The sequence below is a fragment of the Argiope bruennichi genome, chromosome 2, assembly GCF_947563725.1.
Source record: "Argiope bruennichi chromosome 2, qqArgBrue1.1, whole genome shotgun sequence".
In the NCBI taxonomy this organism is placed as follows: Eukaryota; Metazoa; Arthropoda; class Arachnida; order Araneae; family Araneidae; genus Argiope; species Argiope bruennichi.
Window position 1 is genome coordinate 83418526 of NC_079152.1, and position 22087 is coordinate 83440612.

General features: G+C 26.6%; 1 protein-coding gene across 1 annotated transcript in view; it reads right to left on the minus strand.

Annotated features, from left to right (window-relative positions):
• Window positions 1-8985: 8985 nt before the first annotated feature.
• The window catches only part of LOC129957947 (dnaJ homolog subfamily C member 11-like), a 28431-nt gene continuing 15329 nt past the window's right edge, over window positions 8986-22087 (minus strand). Inside the window, exons 11-17 of the mRNA XM_056070185.1 lie at window positions 21162-21278; window positions 20173-20328; window positions 16836-16905; window positions 16091-16209; window positions 12919-13012; window positions 11811-11966; window positions 8986-9149 (exon numbers count right to left, since the gene is read on the minus strand). Coding sequence (XP_055926160.1) covers window positions 11829-11966; window positions 12919-13012; window positions 16091-16209; window positions 16836-16905; window positions 20173-20328; window positions 21162-21278 — 694 coding nt within the window. The 3' untranslated portion in view covers window positions 8986-9149; window positions 11811-11828. The remainder of the gene's footprint in view (window positions 9150-11810; window positions 11967-12918; window positions 13013-16090; window positions 16210-16835; window positions 16906-20172; window positions 20329-21161; window positions 21279-22087) is intronic.

The following is a 22087-nucleotide window of genomic DNA, read 5'->3' on the forward strand; positions in this document are numbered from 1 at the left end:
GCAGCACACTGGTGATGTATACAAGTGGGTCCTCTTTATGAAGTGTTTAAATTGAAAATACATGTGCATATTAAATGCAAAGAGTATTTAATATTTTTTAATAAAGCTAAAATAAGTAGCACTGAATAATTTTTCAGCAAAAAGTATTAAATTAAGAATTATTTCTATATAGATAAAAGTAGATGTATTGCTTTTGCAGTATCAACTCTATAAAATTTAATGAAAAAATAATCATCATTGACATAATAGTGAAATGCTTTTTCCTTTTCCCTAAGTACAACCTAGGCCCCAAATTTGGACTACCTAGATATTTTTTAATGCAAAATAATGAAAAATAAATTTGAATAATAAAAAAGTACTAGAATTTTCAAAATAATGCAATTTACTTTTCAAGAAATACACTTTAAAATAGAAAAAGAAAAAAAAAAAAAAGAATAAGAAAATTGTGCTATTTACCCAATTAAGGAAATTGGTTTGCCAATTTGAACCACTTGTTTCTTTAAGCAAAGTTAAAACCAAAGAATTTTTTTATTCTAAAATTCACACAAACACATCATGTATGAATCTTAAGTACAAAATTCTATGAACTCAGTCATTTCTTCACATAAGATGCAGAACAATAAAGCCTTAGTTTTTATTCTATCTTAACTATCATTTAATGTCTTTTCTTTCATTTTTGTTTGTGTTGTTCTACATCCCCTTTATGATGACAACTAATTCTAATTTCTGTTATATGTGAAATAGTCCTTTAATTCAATATGATGGTTCCATTAATTTAAACAGCTCAATTCAAGAAATTGTTTGTGGTTCAATCTGAGAAACTTTTGGGCAACAACAAAAAAAATTTCTCAAAACTTTGTTTTTAAAACTATTTTGATAAAATTATTAATCTGCGGCAAGAAAAAAAGTATTCATTGTATATTTATCATGACATATTTTGCTACTTATTTTAAAACGGTATAAGAAATGTGAATCTTTTCTCAAAATATGTATTTAGTGATATCAAAATATCAACCCTTATTCGCTAACTGCAGCATAATTAACAGCCCTATTATTTATCGTAGAGTCTTTTTTTTCTACAGCAAAGGGAGTGTCTCTTCAAAATTTTCTCACGTTATCTCTTCATTCAAATACTCTCTAAAAAAGATTTACCACTATAAAATTGTGGATTTCGAGTAATGCCATGAATTAGACAAGTTTTCAGTCTCTTATATGAGAGTTTTGAGCTTCGTAATATTCTAAAGAAAGCAGAATATGCATTTTGAACTCATTTTTTTAAACGATTGAAACCAAAATTTCACATACAACTAAAATTTCAATAAAAAAAAAATCACATATCACATTTTGTTCGTAATTACAAATCTGCATTTCTGGAGTAAAGGCCACGTATCAAATTTAATGTGTCAGCTCAAAGCGCTTTTGAGTTATCGAATGCACAGCAAAATTAAATTATTAAATAAAAGCAAAGTAGACAAAAAAAAAATGTGGGCGTAGGGGCCCCGCAAATTTTGGGGGTTCCGGGCCTTAGAAATTTTTTTCGGTGTTTTGAGAATTATTTTGTGCTTTTATTTAATTATAAAGCTAATGCAATTGAATATATTCAAATAAAAATCAAGTACAGCGAAGTATCATTCTAGCAATATTCCTAATTAATTACTATCTATAAGTTTTATATTGGGATATTTTATCATACAAAAAATGTGAAGTTTTATAGTTTTAAAAATATTCGGTCCAGTTATTAAATATTATTTAGATTGAGTTAAGAAAAAAAAATTATCATTTTTTACCATTTTGTTTAATATTCCTTTTAATTTCAATTTTACATTCTCTTAAATGCAATATATTGAAACCAATTTTTTAGAATATTATCTGCAATTAAGCATTTTCTTAAAATATTAGTATAACCGAATTTGCACATAAAATTACTTATATAGAAATTAAATTAAAAATGGATAAAAGAAATTTGATTTTGAAAGTTTTGAGGGAGAAAGAGAAAAGATTTGCATTGTTTAAGAATTTTAGGTGTTTGGGGTAGGCTAGATGGTAGAGCACAGAGAAAATTGTGATTCTAATTAAGTATTTCAAAATAGGAAGGTCAAAAACGTAGATATTTATCGAAATCTCGAGTTCGAATTACAATATTTTCTTTGTAAACTTCGTATACGAAAAAGTAAAATTGATTACATAAACCATATTTAAATAGTATTTAATTTTAAGTGCCCGTTTCATTGTCTAACTATTTAACAAAACTGAAATTACGACACCTGTGCAAGCTAGGCAAGTTCTTCTCTACATCTGTTTCCAAGTTATATAAGAAATTAAGGAGAAGTGATTAAGGAATTCTGTATTTATATATGGAGATGCAAAAATTTGTAAAAATAAACCCCAGTAACATTACTTTGGAAATTAATTTTAAGAATATTGAATAGTTTGTCAAAAATTCATTAGGTAATTTCATATTATTGAAATTACACTCCTTGCCTCCCACACTTTCCTCTTCAAAAATTGTATTATTCTCAGTTCACATTCCAATATGATAAACCAAAAGTCTTCAATTATTCCTCTTTCGAAATATTGTTTTTACAGCAAAGTTGCTATGGGTAGAATGAAACATGATTTACAGATATATTGCGAAATAAATGAAAATCAATAAAGCAGGTTTGATCCAAAAATAGTTTTTAAAGAAATTTTCTTTAATAATAGTTATTAACTAGTTAGGATCGCTGAGAAGTGATTGGAAAATTGATGGTTTCGGTAGTATATATTAAGGTTCATAATTTTTAAATGTTTGATCATTTGTAAATATTTAACAAGATGGTTGGTTAGTTGAAGAAAGTATCATCAAATGGTTATTTGCAAATTATGCGGTCTTCAATATGTATAAAAGTAAGGCTATAGTATATACAGTATAGTTTAATAATAAGCAAAAATAAAGTTTTACAATTGTTTAAATCAGTTACCACTACTTTAAAAATTGATGTTACTTATAATTTGCGAGATAAGCATCTATTGTGTGTGAAACGATTAAAAAAGAAATTTTACGATACTTTATTTTAATATATGAGTTTCTATAAAAAAAAATAGAATTTCTTTTGAATTTAATTGAAATTTATTATTTTATTTTCTAAAATTATGTTACGTCCAAGGAAAATGAAAATATTGACTTATAGTTAAAATGAGTTTCAATTGTTTAGATGATGAATTGAGAGGAAAATCATTGATAAGTTTGAAGTTGGCCAGTTTCAACTGAACATCTCTCAATAGCTTTTAGATACCATTAAGTAAAGGGTGCCTGAAATGGTCAGATCCAGATTATTGACCCAGACCCATAGCTGCAGGTATCATCACTGATCAAGACCTTGCGATTTCTGCAGAATATTGATACTTCGAATAAAACACCTAAAAAGATACATAAAAAGGGAACTTTTAATAAAAGAAGAATCTATGTATTGGGAAGACATCAGGTAGGATGACTGTACACTGCTGCATGTTAGGAATGCATATATTATGATCTCTCGGCATTGCAGGACAGAGATGAGCAAACTAAGGCATCTCCGGATAAGATGCGGTAAATTTAGAAGTTCATCTGGCGTATTGTAGATTTTAAAACAATAGTGCAGAATTTTTTTAGTTAGTAGAAATGCAATATTTATAGCATAAGTTTTTATAAATGCAATCACAGCTTTATTCATTGCATTAGTTTATACAGAGTTTTAAAATAAATTATATTGGTCTGCTGAAATTTTGAACTTTCTTTTTTGTTTACTCCTGATTGTAATTTGCTCCTCCCTGTTCTAGGAATAAGGATCAAGAATCTTCATTAGGAAAGATAAGGAAAGTATAAGGAAAATGTGAACATTTTCAAGAGACTTTTGTGAAGAAATTTAAAGAGTTGCGGGTACTGATGTACAATTTTATATTTCCAGTTGTTTACTTTTTTTCAATATATTTGCTTTTTTAACTTTGTTTGTATTTTATGCACAGCTTGGTTTATTAAAATAATAATAACAATGTTATTATATCGTTTTTTGATTGACCTACCTATTTACATTTTTTTTACTGCTTCCGCGTCTCTACCGTATTTGAATTTTAACTGTCCGTATTCTTCATTCCATTTATTTATATGCTTTTTTCTTAAATAAGACCAGGAAATTTGATGTATGAAATTTGATATTGTGAATGTTGGTGACTGTTTATTTTTGTGTGCTTATGTTCCCTTTCTTTCATATATAAATATTATTTAATTGATTAGCTTTTAAATTTTTATTACTTGCTGTGCGTTATACAGCATCTGTCGCATGTTGGGAATAACAGATTAATTCTTACACCTCTCTCTCTCTCTTTGCGTGTGTGTTGTCCATTTTTCAATGTAAAGCTCCAATTTAAGTCTTTTGGCATCAGAATGGGCGTTTTTATTAATCAAATTAATTACTTCATTTATTTTCGCACATCTCATGGCGATGCTTGTTGAATAAAAAAATGGTTCACTTTCCTTTAACATCAGGCCGTATAACCTTTCGAATTGGTTGTCATCATAGGATAGATCAAGAGCAAGGTTGGAAATGACTTTCGCGATAATGCCAGGCCGAAAAAAAAACTCAATTTATTTGGAGGATAAGAAATTTCTCTGAATGGAATGGCCAGGAATGTAAAGAGTGGCCAAACCATATTTGAAATGCTCTGGAAAAAGAAACTGTTGGAAGAAAACTTTCATTCAAGGCGTTTAGACTTTAAATACTCAATGGTAGAATGATGATAATGTTGTCACAAGTTATGATCAGCAATATCATATATTTAAGAATTCGCTGCGATGCATGTAAAGATGCTGTGCAAGTTAGGAGCACTTCTTAAGCAGAAATTTTGAAAACATCTATGCCATGTTTTGGCATAAATAGTCAACATATACAAACATTCATTGTTAGTAAGATTTATCATTTTTTTAGAAAGTACACAAGTGCGAGCAAAGAATCTTATTTTCTTGCTCGGCATTTCAGTACTTTTCCGAGATATCTTAAATGTCCAATTTCTCAAATTTCATGAATAGTATTGGAAAAATTACAAATGTTTTGTGAAAACTGATTTCCGTAGTGAATACATTGTAATGGAATTTTAGCTGTTGTAAATTGTTATCTTAGAATCTGAATGGCTATAATGACCACATAGTATGAAATATTAAGCGAGGGGAATGATTAAAAAGATATTTAAAAGGGATTTACAAAGATAACTAAAGAAAATTAATATTTGACATATTTTTATAAATGATTTTTTCCGAATTAGCTACCTTATATTAATTTTTTTTTTTCAATTTCAGTTAATTTTGTTTATTTACTCATAACTGAAAAATGTCAAAAATGAAAAATTAAAGAATATAATGTTTAAAAAAAAAACGTATTATGTAAACGTAAACAAACGTATGTTCCTATTGAAACCAATTCCCTTGAAAGTAATCGGTAATTAATTATTTTGTTATTTCAGTTCATCATAACATTTGTTACTTAAAATCAGCTTATATAAGATAAATGAAAACCAATTAAGAATCTCGAGTTCTGTAAATTTGACGGGAAAGACGTTAGGTATTGTTCTTGATATTCAAAGGGGATCATTGAGGATCTCAAGCACGAAATCACGTCTTCGCGTTCGATATTTTATCATGAAATTACATCAACTCCCAAATCGATGTCAGATGCCGAGCATAGTCTTATTTTGAATTATTTAATAAGGAAAGAGAATTATAAATAACTACACTTCAAAATGTGAAAACTAATTTTTCTGTTAGATGGCACCACGAGCCAAACATCGAATCGCTGGATTTAAACAAAAGTAGAAACAAGTAGCAAACGCAGAGCCTCGTTAATCTCAAAATCGGATTCAACTAAAGTAGTACTTCGAATAAGAAAAGAGACTGCGTTAAGACAAAAAGAGAAAAATACATATGAATGATAATTTTTAAATGACGATAAGCTTTATTATTATTAGATTAATTTTATTAAAATTCGTTAAGTACACACGTTAAATAGGAATGAAGATAAAACGTCCCAATATCATGGAATGAAAACTTGAATAGCCAGATGTAAACGTATGTACATACTCTCATCAAAAACATCAAATGATTTACAGTTCATCAAACGATCAGTATGAATATTATTCTTTAAATGATTAGGTACATCCTCATTAGAAATAGTTAATTTTGAGTAGAGAAGGAAAAAAAGAAAAGAAAAAAATTTCTTTCGGCTCAAATTTAACTAAGCTAAACTGGCAGATTTGATAGATTTTTCACTTCATTTTTAAAGCAACGGAAATGGTCTTCACAAAATTTCCTCGTATACTTCCTAATAAAAGCATCAGTCTTTCCAACCCGTATAAGGTTTTGGATCTTGGAAGTCACGAATGTCTTGCATGCTAGTGGCGAATAACAATTACGAAATATTAATCTTTGGCGTGAATTTAACATTTTTACTGAATCTATCGTGTGATAATTGGCGATTAACCCTTGGCAAGCGATGAATAGTATCCGGAAATCAAATTTATTTTTGGTGCGTTTTTTCTAACCGATTTTAAGTAAAATTTGATACAGACCTATAATTGTAATCACAAAATCACACATCAAATTTCATATTTTTGTATGTCACTGCGTTTCTGAGTTATCACGTTTAAAGTCAAAATTTCGATGGATTTGATTCCAAATTTGATAGGTACCAACGCTTTATATGTTGAGTCTATGAGAGAAATTTTATCCATTTAGTTCTCTTTGTTTTGTAGTTATGTTAACTTATATAGACAGCCGAACTTTCTCTGAATGGATTTCGTTCAAAATTTGAAAGAAATCTACAAATTTGATGTAAAGACCATATACAACTTTCATTTGTCTAGATCAAAGCATTTTTGTTACAGATCAAAGGACAGACATAATTCCAAATTTATTTTTATTTTTCCTCCTGAACTCAAGAAAGTCTAAATTGTAAAGATTCGACAAAATCACTCGTTCGAATTTTTTTAATAACATTTTCTCTTTGCATACAAGAAACTAAAAATGATGGATGCAATCGCCAAACAAAACAAAAATCTATAGTCAGATAAGTTAAATTAATAATAAAAAGAAGGAAATTAGAATTCTAATCAATTAATGCTGAAGGACAGTATTCATTTAGGAGCTTATAAGAAGCATCCTGTAAATATGTTCATTTTAAATAAAGATTTAATGAACACAAAACCAAATGCTGATCTTTGAAAATAAATTCTATTCAAATAAATCAATTACCTCTAAAGACATTAGGATCGTATTCAGATAAATTCAACTGGGTGCAATCAACTATCACGTTTTTTTTTTTTTTTTTTTTTTTAAACAAACTATTGACTTAAATTGGCACTGATAGTAGTTTTTATCATGTAACTCCTTCCCCCTTTTTTAAAATCTGTTTAAACACACAAAATAATTATTTATGAATCATCATTAGCATGAATAAATAATAATGATATAATATATCAGCTTATATCATTGTAACCTATCCAGTGCAAGATTTTCAACATGTTGAAGTCTTTTTCAAAGTTGTCAAGTCACCAAAAGTGTCGCTGACTTCTTTACCAGACACCTGTAGGCTTGCTAAATGTCAGCTTTTTTTGCTGGATTGGGGTCCTCTTATCTTTAATAGAGTCTGAGCCACCTGATATTATAAGCTTTAATAAGTTTAATGATGATGGACTCTTTGAATTTTTTTTATATAGTTTAAAGTTATATAGTTCACCTTATGTTGTTTTGGTTTACTATACCATAGAATTTGATTAATTTTTTTTTCTAATGCAAGCAATTTATTTCCTGTTGCTTCGGTTAGTGCCCAACACTCACAAATATACAAAATAAATCATTGAATCAAGATCTTATAAATATTGATTCTTGTTGTTTAATTCAGAAATTTTGATTTAAGAATTCTTTTTTGCCTGCAAAAACTTCTATTTGCCATTGTATATAATAATTACATACCTTATTATATATTATATCCCATGTCTTTCATAAAATCAGTTGATCTTACATAATAGAGAAAGTTAATTATCTACATCAGACAACCATAAAAAATAGACAAATTTAAATTCCAGTATTCATTCATGGTGGTGGTGGTGGGGAAAGGAACCGTTGAGAGGGATAAACATTTTCAAAAATAACAATGAAATTTTGTGGAAAAACGTTATATATTTGTAACATTTATAAGTTAAAATAAAATTGATATTTCGATTGGATGATTCTTAAAACATAAAATATATAAAAATAGTGAAAGATTGCAAACATTGAATTTTACATTAAAAAAATTAAAGTTATTATGTATCAACATTACTTTGTATGAAATTGATACAGTATTGTGCACATATGTCTGATAATTTTGAAAATAAACTAAAAGTGAAATCAATAATAGAGGGAACCTATCATTATATTTATAGATGCAAAAATGCATCAAGCTTCAACAAAAACCAACATCAAAATCATGGTTCATGTACAGTGAGGAGAACAGGTTTCATGCTTTTAAAATAGTATAGGTTTGATGCCTGTCATGACTTAATGAGAGAATCACGAACAATGAGTTATGCATATGAGATTTAACTGCACATATAAATAAAATCTATATTCCTGATGAATCAGTTGGTCACCAAAGGAAGTTAATTTTTAATATGTTTTCAACTTATATATTAAAAAAAATTATGAAGTTAAAAAAATTGTTCAAAGTAGCTTAAAAATAGAGTTTTTTAATTTCCCAAAATTATGAAGAAATTGATAGATGTCTATTTTTAGGCACAGTCACTTAATCAAGGCTATCAATATGGCATTTAAAACAATCAAGTAAATGGTTAGTATAAACTAGCATCATCATGTTTCTAAGCATCTCCTTGGAAATCACCAGATTTTTGTCAACAGTACTGGAATTCAAACTTAAACACTGAAAGCAATAAATTTTTTAAAAATTATAGTAATAAAATAAAACAATAAAAGAATCCCTTCAAAATAAAGTGTATTTATGTTACAAAACAACAAAAGAAATATTTATAATAAACTACATTTGCATTTGATGCAGATCTGTGAACACTTCGAAAAGACTGTTATGCTTCCAATGATTTCGTTCATGCTATGAGGATGCTTAATAAATATTTCTATTGAAAATAACCTGTAAGAAAAATAAAGAAGTGCCCAAATAAAAATTTATTCAACAGTAACATTATATAAACTAATATGGTGACATACAAAAGTAATAGCAATATAAAAACTGATTTGTTATACGTTAAATTCCATTTATAACAATTATTTTGAAAATTTCGATAGCTAATGTTTCAAAACAATTTGTCAAGGCTATTAAAATTGTCAAGACTATCATTGACATAAAATGTCTATGATATCTTTAATTTGAGTAACAATAACTGAAAAAATAATTCCTCTCTCTCTATATATATAACAATTTTTATATTATCAAATGCTATTTTAATTTAAATTCTGATTTTCGATACTAAAACAATCTATAGTACGTTTTTAAAATTCCAAGTTGTCTAACAACTGATTTTAATCCAACATCAAAAGTAGCACAAAGAAATAATACAAAAATAAATAAATAAAAAGGCTCCTAGAATCACTTTTCATTGATCCAAATGATATTTACTAAAATTTTTAGAATTAACAAGCGTCTAAGTTTATAAGCTGATAATAAATACAAATTTTTTAAAAAAATAATTTTAAAATATTTATTCTTGGTTCTCTAAATTAGATGTTCATTAAAAATGTGAATAAAATTCAGAGGGTTACATTTATAGTATTAAGATAAAATATTATACAATAACCTTTTTAAATGAAATATATTTATCTTATCACTCACATTTATTTTATTTATAAATAAATATCAGTCATATAAAAATTAAAGGAATCATTAAAGGAAATGCAATTATCATATCATACAAGGGGAGGACACGAGGTTGAAATCTGAGATTGGAATGCGATTTAGTATAATGATAGTATACATTTAGAATGTTCATTCAGGAAAATATTAAAACACAATGGCCAATCAATTTCGAGAAAATGGTCCTCAAATCTTTTGGTAAAGCTTATATACTGATAACTTGACTCCTGTCCGGCATGATTGTCTAGTTAACCATCTCGTATGTGGAAGAGCAGGGTTCGAACCTGGCTAGGAATTTTTTCCTTTTTTAATAACTTTTATTCTATTAAAAATTTACAAACACTCTTAATTAATATGTTTAAATTTTTTTTCATTCAAAATAAGTATTTATTATCGAAATTCATAATAATAAAATTAAAATTTTAAAAGAAAAAAATTATAAATACAGATGCATTTTTTAAACAAAATAATTTAATTAATATGTTATTTATTTTTATGCAAGGATGAATGTTTATTCTTTTACTACTTAAATTATAATCTAATTTTTAAAGGAAAAATAATTAAAAACATAATATTAATGGCTACAGATAATTTAACTTGCTTGCATCATTTTCAAACAATTAATTTTCAATTTTTTGGATTTTAATAATAACAAATTATTAATTCTAACTCAACGAAGCTGTATTTATAATCAAAAATTGAAGGGAGCAGCTGATATTTGTTAAATATGTAAGCAAATATCCCCACTGCAGGAATCAAAAGAAATAGTAGAGAGCAGATGTTAATTTATTGAATGTGTAGGCAGATGGTTCAATGCATATTAAGCACACAAAATTCTCATTTAAACGTACATGATCAAGAAATAAATTCTTGCAAAGTTAGTGTAAAAATTCAACCAATTGCACACCATCAATTGTCACCACCAATTTTTAATAAGATGTTAAGGTATACATGGTGAAAGAGAGATATGATGAAAGACAGATATTTTTAAATGCAAATGAAAGAGAGATATTTTTAAATGCAAATGAAGTTTATTTTCCCATAGATCTCTTAAAGAAATCTTGTTTTTGCGGACAGTCATCAATTATCAGTTGTGCAAGATGTCGAAATACATTTTGTTTCCAATGGTTTTACTATAGTTACCATTCTGGTTCTTGTATATAATCGAAAGTAAATGTATATAAGATAACTTTTTAGAAACATTGAATAATTTTATGATGTGAGTATTTATAATTAATGATTATCACCATTTACATTACATTTATTACTATTTTTTAAATATTAAATTACAATTAAGTATTAAAATAATAAACATTTATCCTTGCATAAAAATAAGTAGCATATTAATTAAAACTATCTGTAAATGGTTAATTAAATGTAAATAATTTTATTTTGTTTTTCTTCTTTTAAATCTTTCTTTTATTTTGTCTTTCTTCTTTAATTTTCTTCTTTTAAAATTTTAATTTTATTATTATGCATTTTGATAATATTTATTTTGGATGAAAAAAATTAAAAACATTAATTAAGAGTATTTGTATATTTTTAATTGAATAAAAGTTATTAAAAACCAAAAGAATTCCTAGCCAGGTTCGAATCCTGACCTTCCACATACAAGACGGTTGCCTAGACAGCCATGCCATTGGGATCATCAGGATGGGAGTCAAGTTATCAGTATATAAGCTTTGGTTTATAAGCTAAGTAGGTTGGTTTATAAGCTTATAAGTATATAAGCTATAAAAGTTTGAGGACCATTTTCTCGAAATTGACTGGCCAATGCGTTTTAATATTTTCATGAATGAACATTCTAAATATATACTATCATTATACTAAATCTCATCCAGATCTCAGATTTCAACCCCGTGCCCTCCCCTTGATAGAAAGATTGATAAAAAATCCTTATTTAATACTGATACAATATAAATATATGAAACAATAATTTACCTTTTATTTTATAATCTATTATTCTCCTATCCTAGGTATTCTTAACATTTCATGATCAGGTATTGTTATGGAATGAGCTATATTTTTATAAAGATAATCTATTCTAAGTAATTTTTCTTCTCCAAGACAGGGGTCATAAAATCCAGGCAAATTACTCTAAAATCAAACAAGTGTTTTATCAAATAAAAATTACATAATTTAACAACTGAATATATAATGATGTACATGGAAATAAGATTTCTATATTTACAAAGAGATAACAAGGAAAATCAAATAGGGAAAAATAATAGATCATTTCTTACAATGATGAGATACCGAAATAAATGAAATAACTTTTAAAATGCAATATATTGAAATGAAAAAATAAAAGATGACTAAAGTATTAATTTGATTAGACTAAATTTCAGTAGCTAGCAACTTTCAAAATTCCTTTTAAAGTTTTGAATTTATTGTTCACTGAAGATATTTAAATGGATATTAGACTAAGTAATTTATTATTATTATTATTTTACTTTTTTGCTTTTTAGAAAGAAAATACAGACTGATATCTTGAAATCAGTCATAAAAATATAAGCAATTAAGGTGAAGCACAAATAGAATGGAATTTAAGAGAGATGCAAATAAGAGCACACTAATGATAAATGTATACTTTCATTTTTCTATCAAAGATAAGAAATGCTTTTTTTTTTTTATTAAATAACAAGAACTAAATCCTAAAAAAGCTCAAATAAAATTTTAGTTTATTAAAAGAAGCAGTCAATTAATTATTTAATTTAGGTACATAAATTATTTTTCTTTATATCATATTAAATTTGAAATGAAAGAAGCTATAGTTACAAACATAAATTAAATTGAATAATTTTTTTTAAATAATCTTAGTATCACATATCATAAATAAAAATTAATAAATATAAAAAATATTTAAATTTCAATAAAATTTCTAATAATGCAAAAAAATATAAAAATTGCACACAAAAAATGAAAATTTTATCTTAATATTATTCATTATTGTATATAATATTTAAGCCTAAGCATAAAATTAAAGTAACACAAATTATTAAATAAAACATAATAAATTATCAAAAATAAAATGTTTATCAACTCTAACCTTTGATCTATTTGGAAGTATTAATCGAGAATCTTTAACTAAACATTGTACTGGAACAGTTGCATCCAAAATATCAAGTTGGGAATCCATTTGGCTAGAAAAAGACAATTTTTATCAATTTAATAATAAATTATACACATACAGAAAAGAATTAATTCTATAAAAATGATCTTAAAACAGTGCATTTCACTCAAATTTTCTTTAAAAGTTTTTTTTTTTTTTTTTTAAGAATTTCCATTTATTAAAAATATTTAAATCTAAGCAATTAAAAAAGACAAGCAAAAATTACAATATGTACAAGTATTTAAAATTTATTAAAAATTCATTCATTCTAGATTATTAAATCCTTAAAAAGGATTAATAAAAATGATAAATTCGACGCAGTAGAGCTTGCCTACTTTGAATTTCTTTTCCTTTGTCTCTAGAATGTTCTATTAATTTAAAATTAAAATATTACTAATAATAAAATTTATTTTTGTTTTCGAAGTCAAAAAGTTTTTTCAATTTCTTAAGTGTTTTCATTACTTAAATACAGCTACTTCTTCCGACTTTTTTAAAGATATTATTCACTTGAGGACTTTATTGCTAAACAACATATTCAATTTTTTTTTCAAAAAAAAAAAAAAAGCAATAAAAATGACTTACTTTTTAAAAAAATAATTGAGCACATTATATGTGAATTGTAATGTTGTAATGAAATCTAAAAATACAGTTTTTAGATTCTGAATGCTAAATATTATTTGTTTATTAAAATAATAATTATAATGTATGTTGAAAGATATTATATTTATTAAAACTAACATTTATTTATTAAGAAGCATTATCGATTAAAATAATTAAGTATAAAAATCAATTTTGAAATGTTATTTTTAGTTAAAAATAGCAATAAAGATGGGGTTTTTTTTTAAAGTTTTTCTTCCTTTGAATTTTTTTTTTTAAATAAGCTTTTCTGAATTAAATTTTTTGTAAAAACTTGTTTCTATTTCAATCCTTTAGCTTCAAATTAAATAATCCCCATTGTAAAAGAAATTTTATTCAGTAAAACATGAGTTAATAGGACACAGTTATTTTTCATTCAATTAAAAACTTTTATTTAGATATTACATGGATAAGATATCAATGAAACATGAATTATATAATTTTACATCCTATTTCTATATTTAGCTTCTTAATTGCATATGCATAGATTTTAAAATGCAGAAATACATTTTAACTGTAGATAATATGTGGAATAATTTTGATAATTTCTTTAAAATGTTAAATTTAAATAAAGGATCTAATTCTAATTTTATTATTTTGGTATTCTACTAATGATGATAATTAATATCTGAAAAGCAAAGAAAAAAAATTTGCATAGAGATGTTTCATATAATTTCATGTTGAAAAGTCATATATATAATTGAAAGAAATCATTAATATTTCATTAGAAAGGCCAAAACTCGAATATGAGTATGCCTTGATACCATTTTATGGAAAAACATATGATAGTATTCTGAAATTAATTTTTTAAACTTTTGCTCTCTAATTTGGTTGAAACAGTTGGTCATTCAGATATCCATACAACAATCGAACAGCCTAACTGTGACGTGCTTATTTCCTTCACCTTTTTAAAAGAGAGTCATAAAACAGTGCAGAGTGTTCTTATCTCTTTAACAATGCAGCTTAATGTATATTAAGCTTCCTGCTTGCTAACTACTAAAATCTCTGGTTGAAATGCCAGAATATCGAAAAGTTTTAGTTCAAAGAGAAATTAATTAGACATTGTTTGATGATACAGATGAACCCGATTTAGATTTAAATGATGAAGACAGTCGATTTGACACTTCAAAATCTTCTCAAGATGGAAATCCTTCTGCTTTGCTAGGAAGTGATTTTTGCAGCGAAGGAGAAATTGAAGTTTGCCAAAATGATAGCTAAAATAAGATAATTGAATTGGAATCAAATTTAATAGAAAATCAAAATATTTTCATTCCAAAATTTGAACAGTTCTTGGGCCCAATCCATAATTTACTGTCAAGTTTTTCAGCATTGCAAGATTTAAAACAGTTCACTAACAAAATCTATGAATACATGCAATTGAACACAAACAAGTAAGCAGAATACTGTGTGAAGCAATGAGGATATGAAGATTAGTCCTGGTATCCAATTACATGCATAAAAGAAATTTGGGCATTATTTACAATGAACATAATTAAGATACCAAAAGTAATGGATTAGGCAAAAACTCTAAACCTTGGAAATTGAAAATAAAAAGATGAAGAAGAAACATATATTTCTAAAAAGTATTATTTTCATATACCTAATTGGGAATTGAAACTAAAGAGAGATGAAAATGGTTTCCCTTTTTCTAAAAAAATGCAGCCTTTACTAAAATTTATTTCACAAAACTTCCACATTTAGGATATACCTTGAATTTTGGCATGTACTGTAGAAAATCTGACAATAACTTCAAGAACAAAGAATGGTTTAATATATAATATGTTATTACCTACATTTATCATGATAAATTTTCGAACACTGGAATTCTCTTTAGATACTAAAACTAACAAATATGTAATTGCTTTGAAAATAAATTTGTTCAGTTAAATTAAAAATCTATTAAATTTTATTAATAAGTGTTTTTAGTGAGTGATCTAGATTAATGGATCTTAAAAAAAATGAGAACTCTTAAATTATTAAATTTTATGACAGATCAACAATTTTTAATTTTAATTATGCAAGTACCATTTTAAAGTTATGTTTCTTGCCTTTCACTAACTAATAAGTTATAGTAATTTACATTGGTACAAATTAAATTTCTAGAAAATCTTTTGTTGAAATTATAAAATGCTTTCAGAATTTATACTTGGCTCTTCATAAGTCAACAATAGTTTGGATGTTAGAAATATGGTGATATAAGTATCCACAGGATGTAAATGAACACTTAATTGAAAAAAAGGGAGGGAAATATTTATCTACTATCATCTTTACGTATGGCTATTTTGAATTTTAAAAGAATTACATTCCAAAGAGCAAAGAAATTCAGAGGGATTAAAAAATATGATTCCCCCCCCCCCAAAACAGAAAAGCTGTTTATTCGGAGTTTCCAAGTCTGAGCTAAGTTTATAGCTTACAGTAACTTTTTAATTAATGGTTCAATTAATCTCTTTATAATAATGAAATAAAGACTTACTCCATATTAAGATTTGTTATATTTTCTACACTTCCATACACTGCTATTTTAATGATTAATCCATTCTTTTTCTCCTCTTCAGATTTGATTCTACGATATGTTTCTTGCATGAGAGATACCTAAAAATAAAAGTGTAAATTAATACTCCATGCCAACTCCTTAAATATATATTTATGAAAAAATCTATACAGCGGTTGTAAAATGGAAAGTTCATAAAACTTAATAATGGATAATAAAGTTTCATTATACAAAAAAATCTGAAAAACAGGTAACAAAACACAATGAAGTGTTCATAGGTGCATTTGCAGAAATCAACACAAACAGCAAATCGTGCAACAGCACAAGTAAACAGAAAGAATTTGCAGGAGATAAACACTCCAAAGAGAAGATACACTCAACTGACTAACTTACTTACTCATCTGTGCACTTCATCTTTTACAATTCCCAAGGCACCAAAAGTTTTAAAACACACTCTGTAATTAGAATCCTAATAGAGATATTGCCAATATTCTCGAATATTTGCAATCCTTCATTTTTGCGATCAAGGTCATTAAGACATTAACCTGGAAATCATTCCTTACTAGAAGATTTGTTATGCAAGGAAGCCTTATTAGATTTGTAACAATACTATAAATATAACAAAATATCTATTGCCTATTTCTTTCTTTCTTTCTATTTGTATTTTATACAGAATATTTAAAAAGACAATAAAATAAACGTAATTAATTCAAGATAAAATAATTACAGCAATAAGGGCTTCTTTTCTTCTTTCAGCTATCCTTTGAGCATTAGCTTCTTTAAATTTTTCTGTTTCTCTGTAAAATGACAGACAAAAGATTAAATCAATTATTATTACTAAAGTAATTTAAAGAAATTAAAGTAAATTAAATTAATTACAGCAATTATTTTAAAAATCTTCATTGTTAAGAACAAAAACTATCACCATTGATTAGAAATGAATAATGTGGGGTTCATGCATTGATTAATTCTTATATGAGTAAACTTTCAGCACTACTATTTTCTTTAAATTCAATAATTTTGTTGAATTTTTTCAAGAATCATTCTTCTGATTCATCAGTTATGATTATAAAATTTGATGTATTAACAGAAATCTGAAAAATATCAAAGTCAACATCTTTAGTTATTTGAAAATGATATTGTTCATTGTACTCAACTAAGTATTCTAATGTTATAAAAATTCTTTATAACAACTTTTAAAAGTAACTATTAATTTTTTTTCCCCAAAGTGGATTGATAGTGCTGAAGATTAAAACGTTTTTTCAGTTTTAAATAATTTTATATTGTCTTATATAAGCTCAGTTTTAGAAGCAAAACAGCTATGGTGCCTTTAATTTTAACTGCCTTTCATCCTATAATGTAGAAATAGTTAAAGTCTTTACATTTACCAGATAAATAAGAATAAAAAAATACATGCACAATCATAAAGACATTTTTCCATTTAAAAATCAAGCATTATAAATAGAGTCCTTATAATCAAAGAATAATGTACAGGTTTAGCAAGAAATAAGTTTCCCACTTCAGAGGGATCTAAAATGCGTTCTATTGATCCAACTGAGATAAAATTTGAATTATAGATTGAGATGATGCACTTTACATTTATTAAATAAAAAATAAAAATTATTAGTACAAAAATTTACCATCAGGTGGCATAATACACATAAAACTATATAATATGGTTTATAATTGTTAAACAAAGTAAAATTAAAATTGCTCAATATATTCTGCATTTTCAACAATATACTCTAATCAGAGAACCATATTTTCTCTAGATGGCCAAAGTGAGTTTGCTGAAATATTAAAAATATAGTGCTGAATGCTCTCCTTCAGATCTGGTAGAGAGGATGACCTTTGACAGTAAATATTGTTCTTCAAATAACCCCACAACCAAAAGTCACAAAGGGTGACGTCCGGCAAGCAAAGAGGCCATGCTATTGAGAAATGACAGCTGATAACTTGTGCTTCTGTGAAATGCTGTATCAACAATCGCTTTATAGGATGATCAATATGAGGTGGTGCACCATCTTGCATGAAAATGATGTGTTGAAGGCATCCACACTGTAGAAGAGTTGGCATTATAAAATCCCTCAGCATATTATGGTACCGTTGTCCTGTGACGGAACAGGTTTGGATTCCACTTGAAGTTATCTCTTCAAAGAAATATGATCCAATGATAAAGGTAGCTGTAAAACCACACCATACTGTCACTTTTTCAGGATGCAAGGATTTTTCCTGGATAAAGCGAGGGTTTTCCTCTGCCCAAATTCGACAGTTGTGGGTGTTAACTTGCCCATTGAGGAAAAAGTGGGCCTTATCACTCCACAGAATGTTCCATAGCCAAGTTGTGCAACCACCATTCAAGCAAGGAACTGAAGTGCAAAAGTTTTACAGACCTTTAAGTCCCCACCCTGAAACAGGGGCACAGACTTGATTTTGTATGGATAAAAATGCAAAATTTGCTGTACGGTTTTTCGTACAGTTGAATATGGCATATCCAGAACACGAGAAACAAATGGCAAAATAACACGATTTGTCCTCTATCTGGAAGAATACGCCAGTTTTTTCAAATTTCTGCATCATCTAGTTTAGGGCACCTGGAGACATTGGATTCCTTCGTATCTGCTTCATACAACGAAATTCCTATAGAGCTGCAACAGAATTTTGTTGGTTCTGGTAGAACAATTTCACCAGTAGCACTTTTTCTTGCAACATAGGCATGACGAACAGAGAAGAAACTAATGTTTGTGAGAATATGCCTTCTTTTTTATCCAAAGAAAAATAGTAATAGTAATTTTCACTGTAATGCAAACTATGTTTCACATTTTCAATATATGCAAATATATGCCATTTGAGTTACAGCGTCATTTATTGGTGAATTTTTGTACTAATTTTTTAAAAATTAATAAATGTAAAGTGCATCATCTGAATAACCTGTACTACAAGTTTTATCTTATTTGGACCAATAGAATGCATTTTAGAGCCCTCTGAAGTGGGTAACTTATTTCTTGCTAACTCTGTATATTAAACATTATTCATTACAATTCTTAAAAGAAATTTTTTCAATACAATAAAATATAATTACGCTATATATTGTAATAAATTGTATATAACGATGCATAATAACAAATATTAAAATTTGTATTGATGAGGATTAATGCAGTAAATAAGCCTGTTTCATTGCAAGCATTTTTTTTTATATACTTTGGGTTTAACCTTTATTTACTTCAATGCAAGTCAAGGTCAAGTATAATGTATAGAAAAGCAAAGAAAATGTTATCCCTTTTTCAAAAATATATTCATCTTTTTTTAAAAAAACTTACTCATGAGATTTCTATTTCTTTCCTGAACTGAAATATTATCTAGTACAATGTTAAAATGAGAGAAATTGGGGGAAGGGGGCACTATTTTACTTAACACTAGATACTTTTTCTTAAAAAAATTATATGATAAAAAATTACACTATTATTATATTATGTAAAATAGTGGTACATGCCTTTTGTTTGAGAAATCTATTTACAAATATATTTACTCATTTGTTACACCAACATATATCAAATGAAAAACATGTTCACGATTTTTTAATATAAAAAAAGAGAAAATTTTTTCACAGGAGAAGCATTTAATAAATCAGTGATTAGTTTAATAAATTCATCTGTAATATTCAAAGGAAAAAATATGTTACTGAATATGTTTGTTTTTTAGACTTTAAATGAATGAAGATTGTAAAACCAAATGCTGAACAATACAAAAAGAGTGTACTGCTTATTTGACCTTACATATATTATGACTAGCCCATTTATTCACAAGACAAGTTATAGGCATTCTATTTTTAAAAAATAAGGACTGCACTTTATACATTAACATAAAACATAAACATAACAGTAACAGCAATCCTAAACAAAATTCAATTAATCAAGATAAAAAAAATGATATTTTGTAAAGAGATACTTATCATAAAGAGCATATTAAATTCAAGATCATCAGGATTAAATTTCATAGCATAGAAATAGTTAGTGTGTGATAATTTTAAAATGTTATTTTACAAAGGAAAATAAATGCAGTACCTTCTTTTCTGACGTTCATGATAAGGATCTATATATAGTACTTTTAAAATAAACCATCCAAGAACTGGTGCAGCAGTTCCATAAAAAACAGCACTAGGTATTAGCTCTTCAGACAACATAATTGGAAAAAGGAAAGTCTGATTTGCCCGTGTAATTCTAAAAAAGTCAGAGTTTTTTTTAAACATATTTAATAAAATAGAGAGAAAAAACACATATTAACTAATTAGCAAAACTAAATAAGCTGCTATGAATTTTGTAAGAAATGGCAAATGCTAAATACTGACATCAAATTTTTAGAATGTATGGTAATATGATGCACAGAAATAACTTGATTTAACATCAATTTCGCTTATAAATGCAAAACATACACAAATTACATTATTAATTTATATTACACTCCATGACACAACATAAATAAACTTAAATATTTCATGAATTTCTTTTTACATATCTTTTCAAAATTATTTATAACTTTAATGGCGGAAACACCATTTGTCACATACTGTATTGTGTTCCAGAATATGCTAAAAATTGCTTTCACAGAATTATTCACCTATTTAACATACAAGAAAAATGTAATATTTTGCCCCCCCCCCAAATTTTCTAACAAAATCAAGACTTCTAAAGTTCGAGGCATGCAACCAAGTTACAAGCTTCAACAAAAATTTCTGGAAATCTCCCAGTTATGATTAATAATCAATGTGCTAGAGTTTCTGTTAATGATAAAATGCACAGATAAAAGTAAATTTCGATTAATATAATTTTAAATTAATTTGGAAAATTATATTGTGGTAATAGTACTCTTTTCTTCAAGTTCAACAATATCAACAAAATATGTATTCAAGATTATTTTATACCTGTTTTATCCTTTATAATATTACACACACATTATATGCTATTAAAATATAAACAAGAAATGATGAACAATTTATAGTACAAGTATAAAAAACATTTAGGGTCAATTTAAAAAAAAAAAAATTTTTACTCACTTTAATTTTAATGTAACACCAGATGGCACACCGAGAATCATAGATGCACCTACTGTGCTGTTTTTTGATACCTTTTTCTGGCATCCATATTCTAAAATAGCACCAAACAAACCAAATCTGGAAGAAGAAAAAAAAATTGGGGTGCATAAGCCTTTTATTGAACACATTTATATAATTTTTTGTATGAAATTAAAGTATTGATTTTAAAGATCAACTATATATAACTATATATATTGTGACACATAGGAGAAGTATAGATTCGTGTATGTGTGTGTATATATTATTGTGAATGTCTCAATTTTTAAAACTTTCAACCTTTGATAGTGAATGTTAGTTCATCCCAAATATATTATGGTGATTCCAGATTGGTAAATAACACAGTATCTCAATCATATCAGCAATTGTCATCATTCCCTATGCACTGATGGCAATGTAGAACAAAAATATTTTGTTACACTAAGACAAAAATTCAATTTTTTAAAAACCAAACTATATCATTAAAACATACAACATATGTTGAAATTACAGAAAGCTTAAGTAAAAACATTTGTAAATAAATTGCTGCATCAAGAACATACAGTATATTAAATGCACTGTTTCCAATAATACACTTCCAATTTATAATTCCGATAATAAACATACAAAAAAAATTACATAATTTGCATAATGCAATCTAATTTGCAGCAACAACTGAAATTGTTAAGATACTTTGAATTTCTTAATAATCCTTTGTTTTACAACTGTATTTAATCATGGAACAATTCTTTTTGAAACAAAAGAATTGTTCCATACTTTGTCCTTCTCTTCTTAAATTAAATGTATAGATTGTATGTTGTTAATCACAATATTTGTTTTAAACTTATTATTAGAATTAATATTTTTCTTTATTAAGTATGCATTATTAATTTTGCATTTAACAATTTATT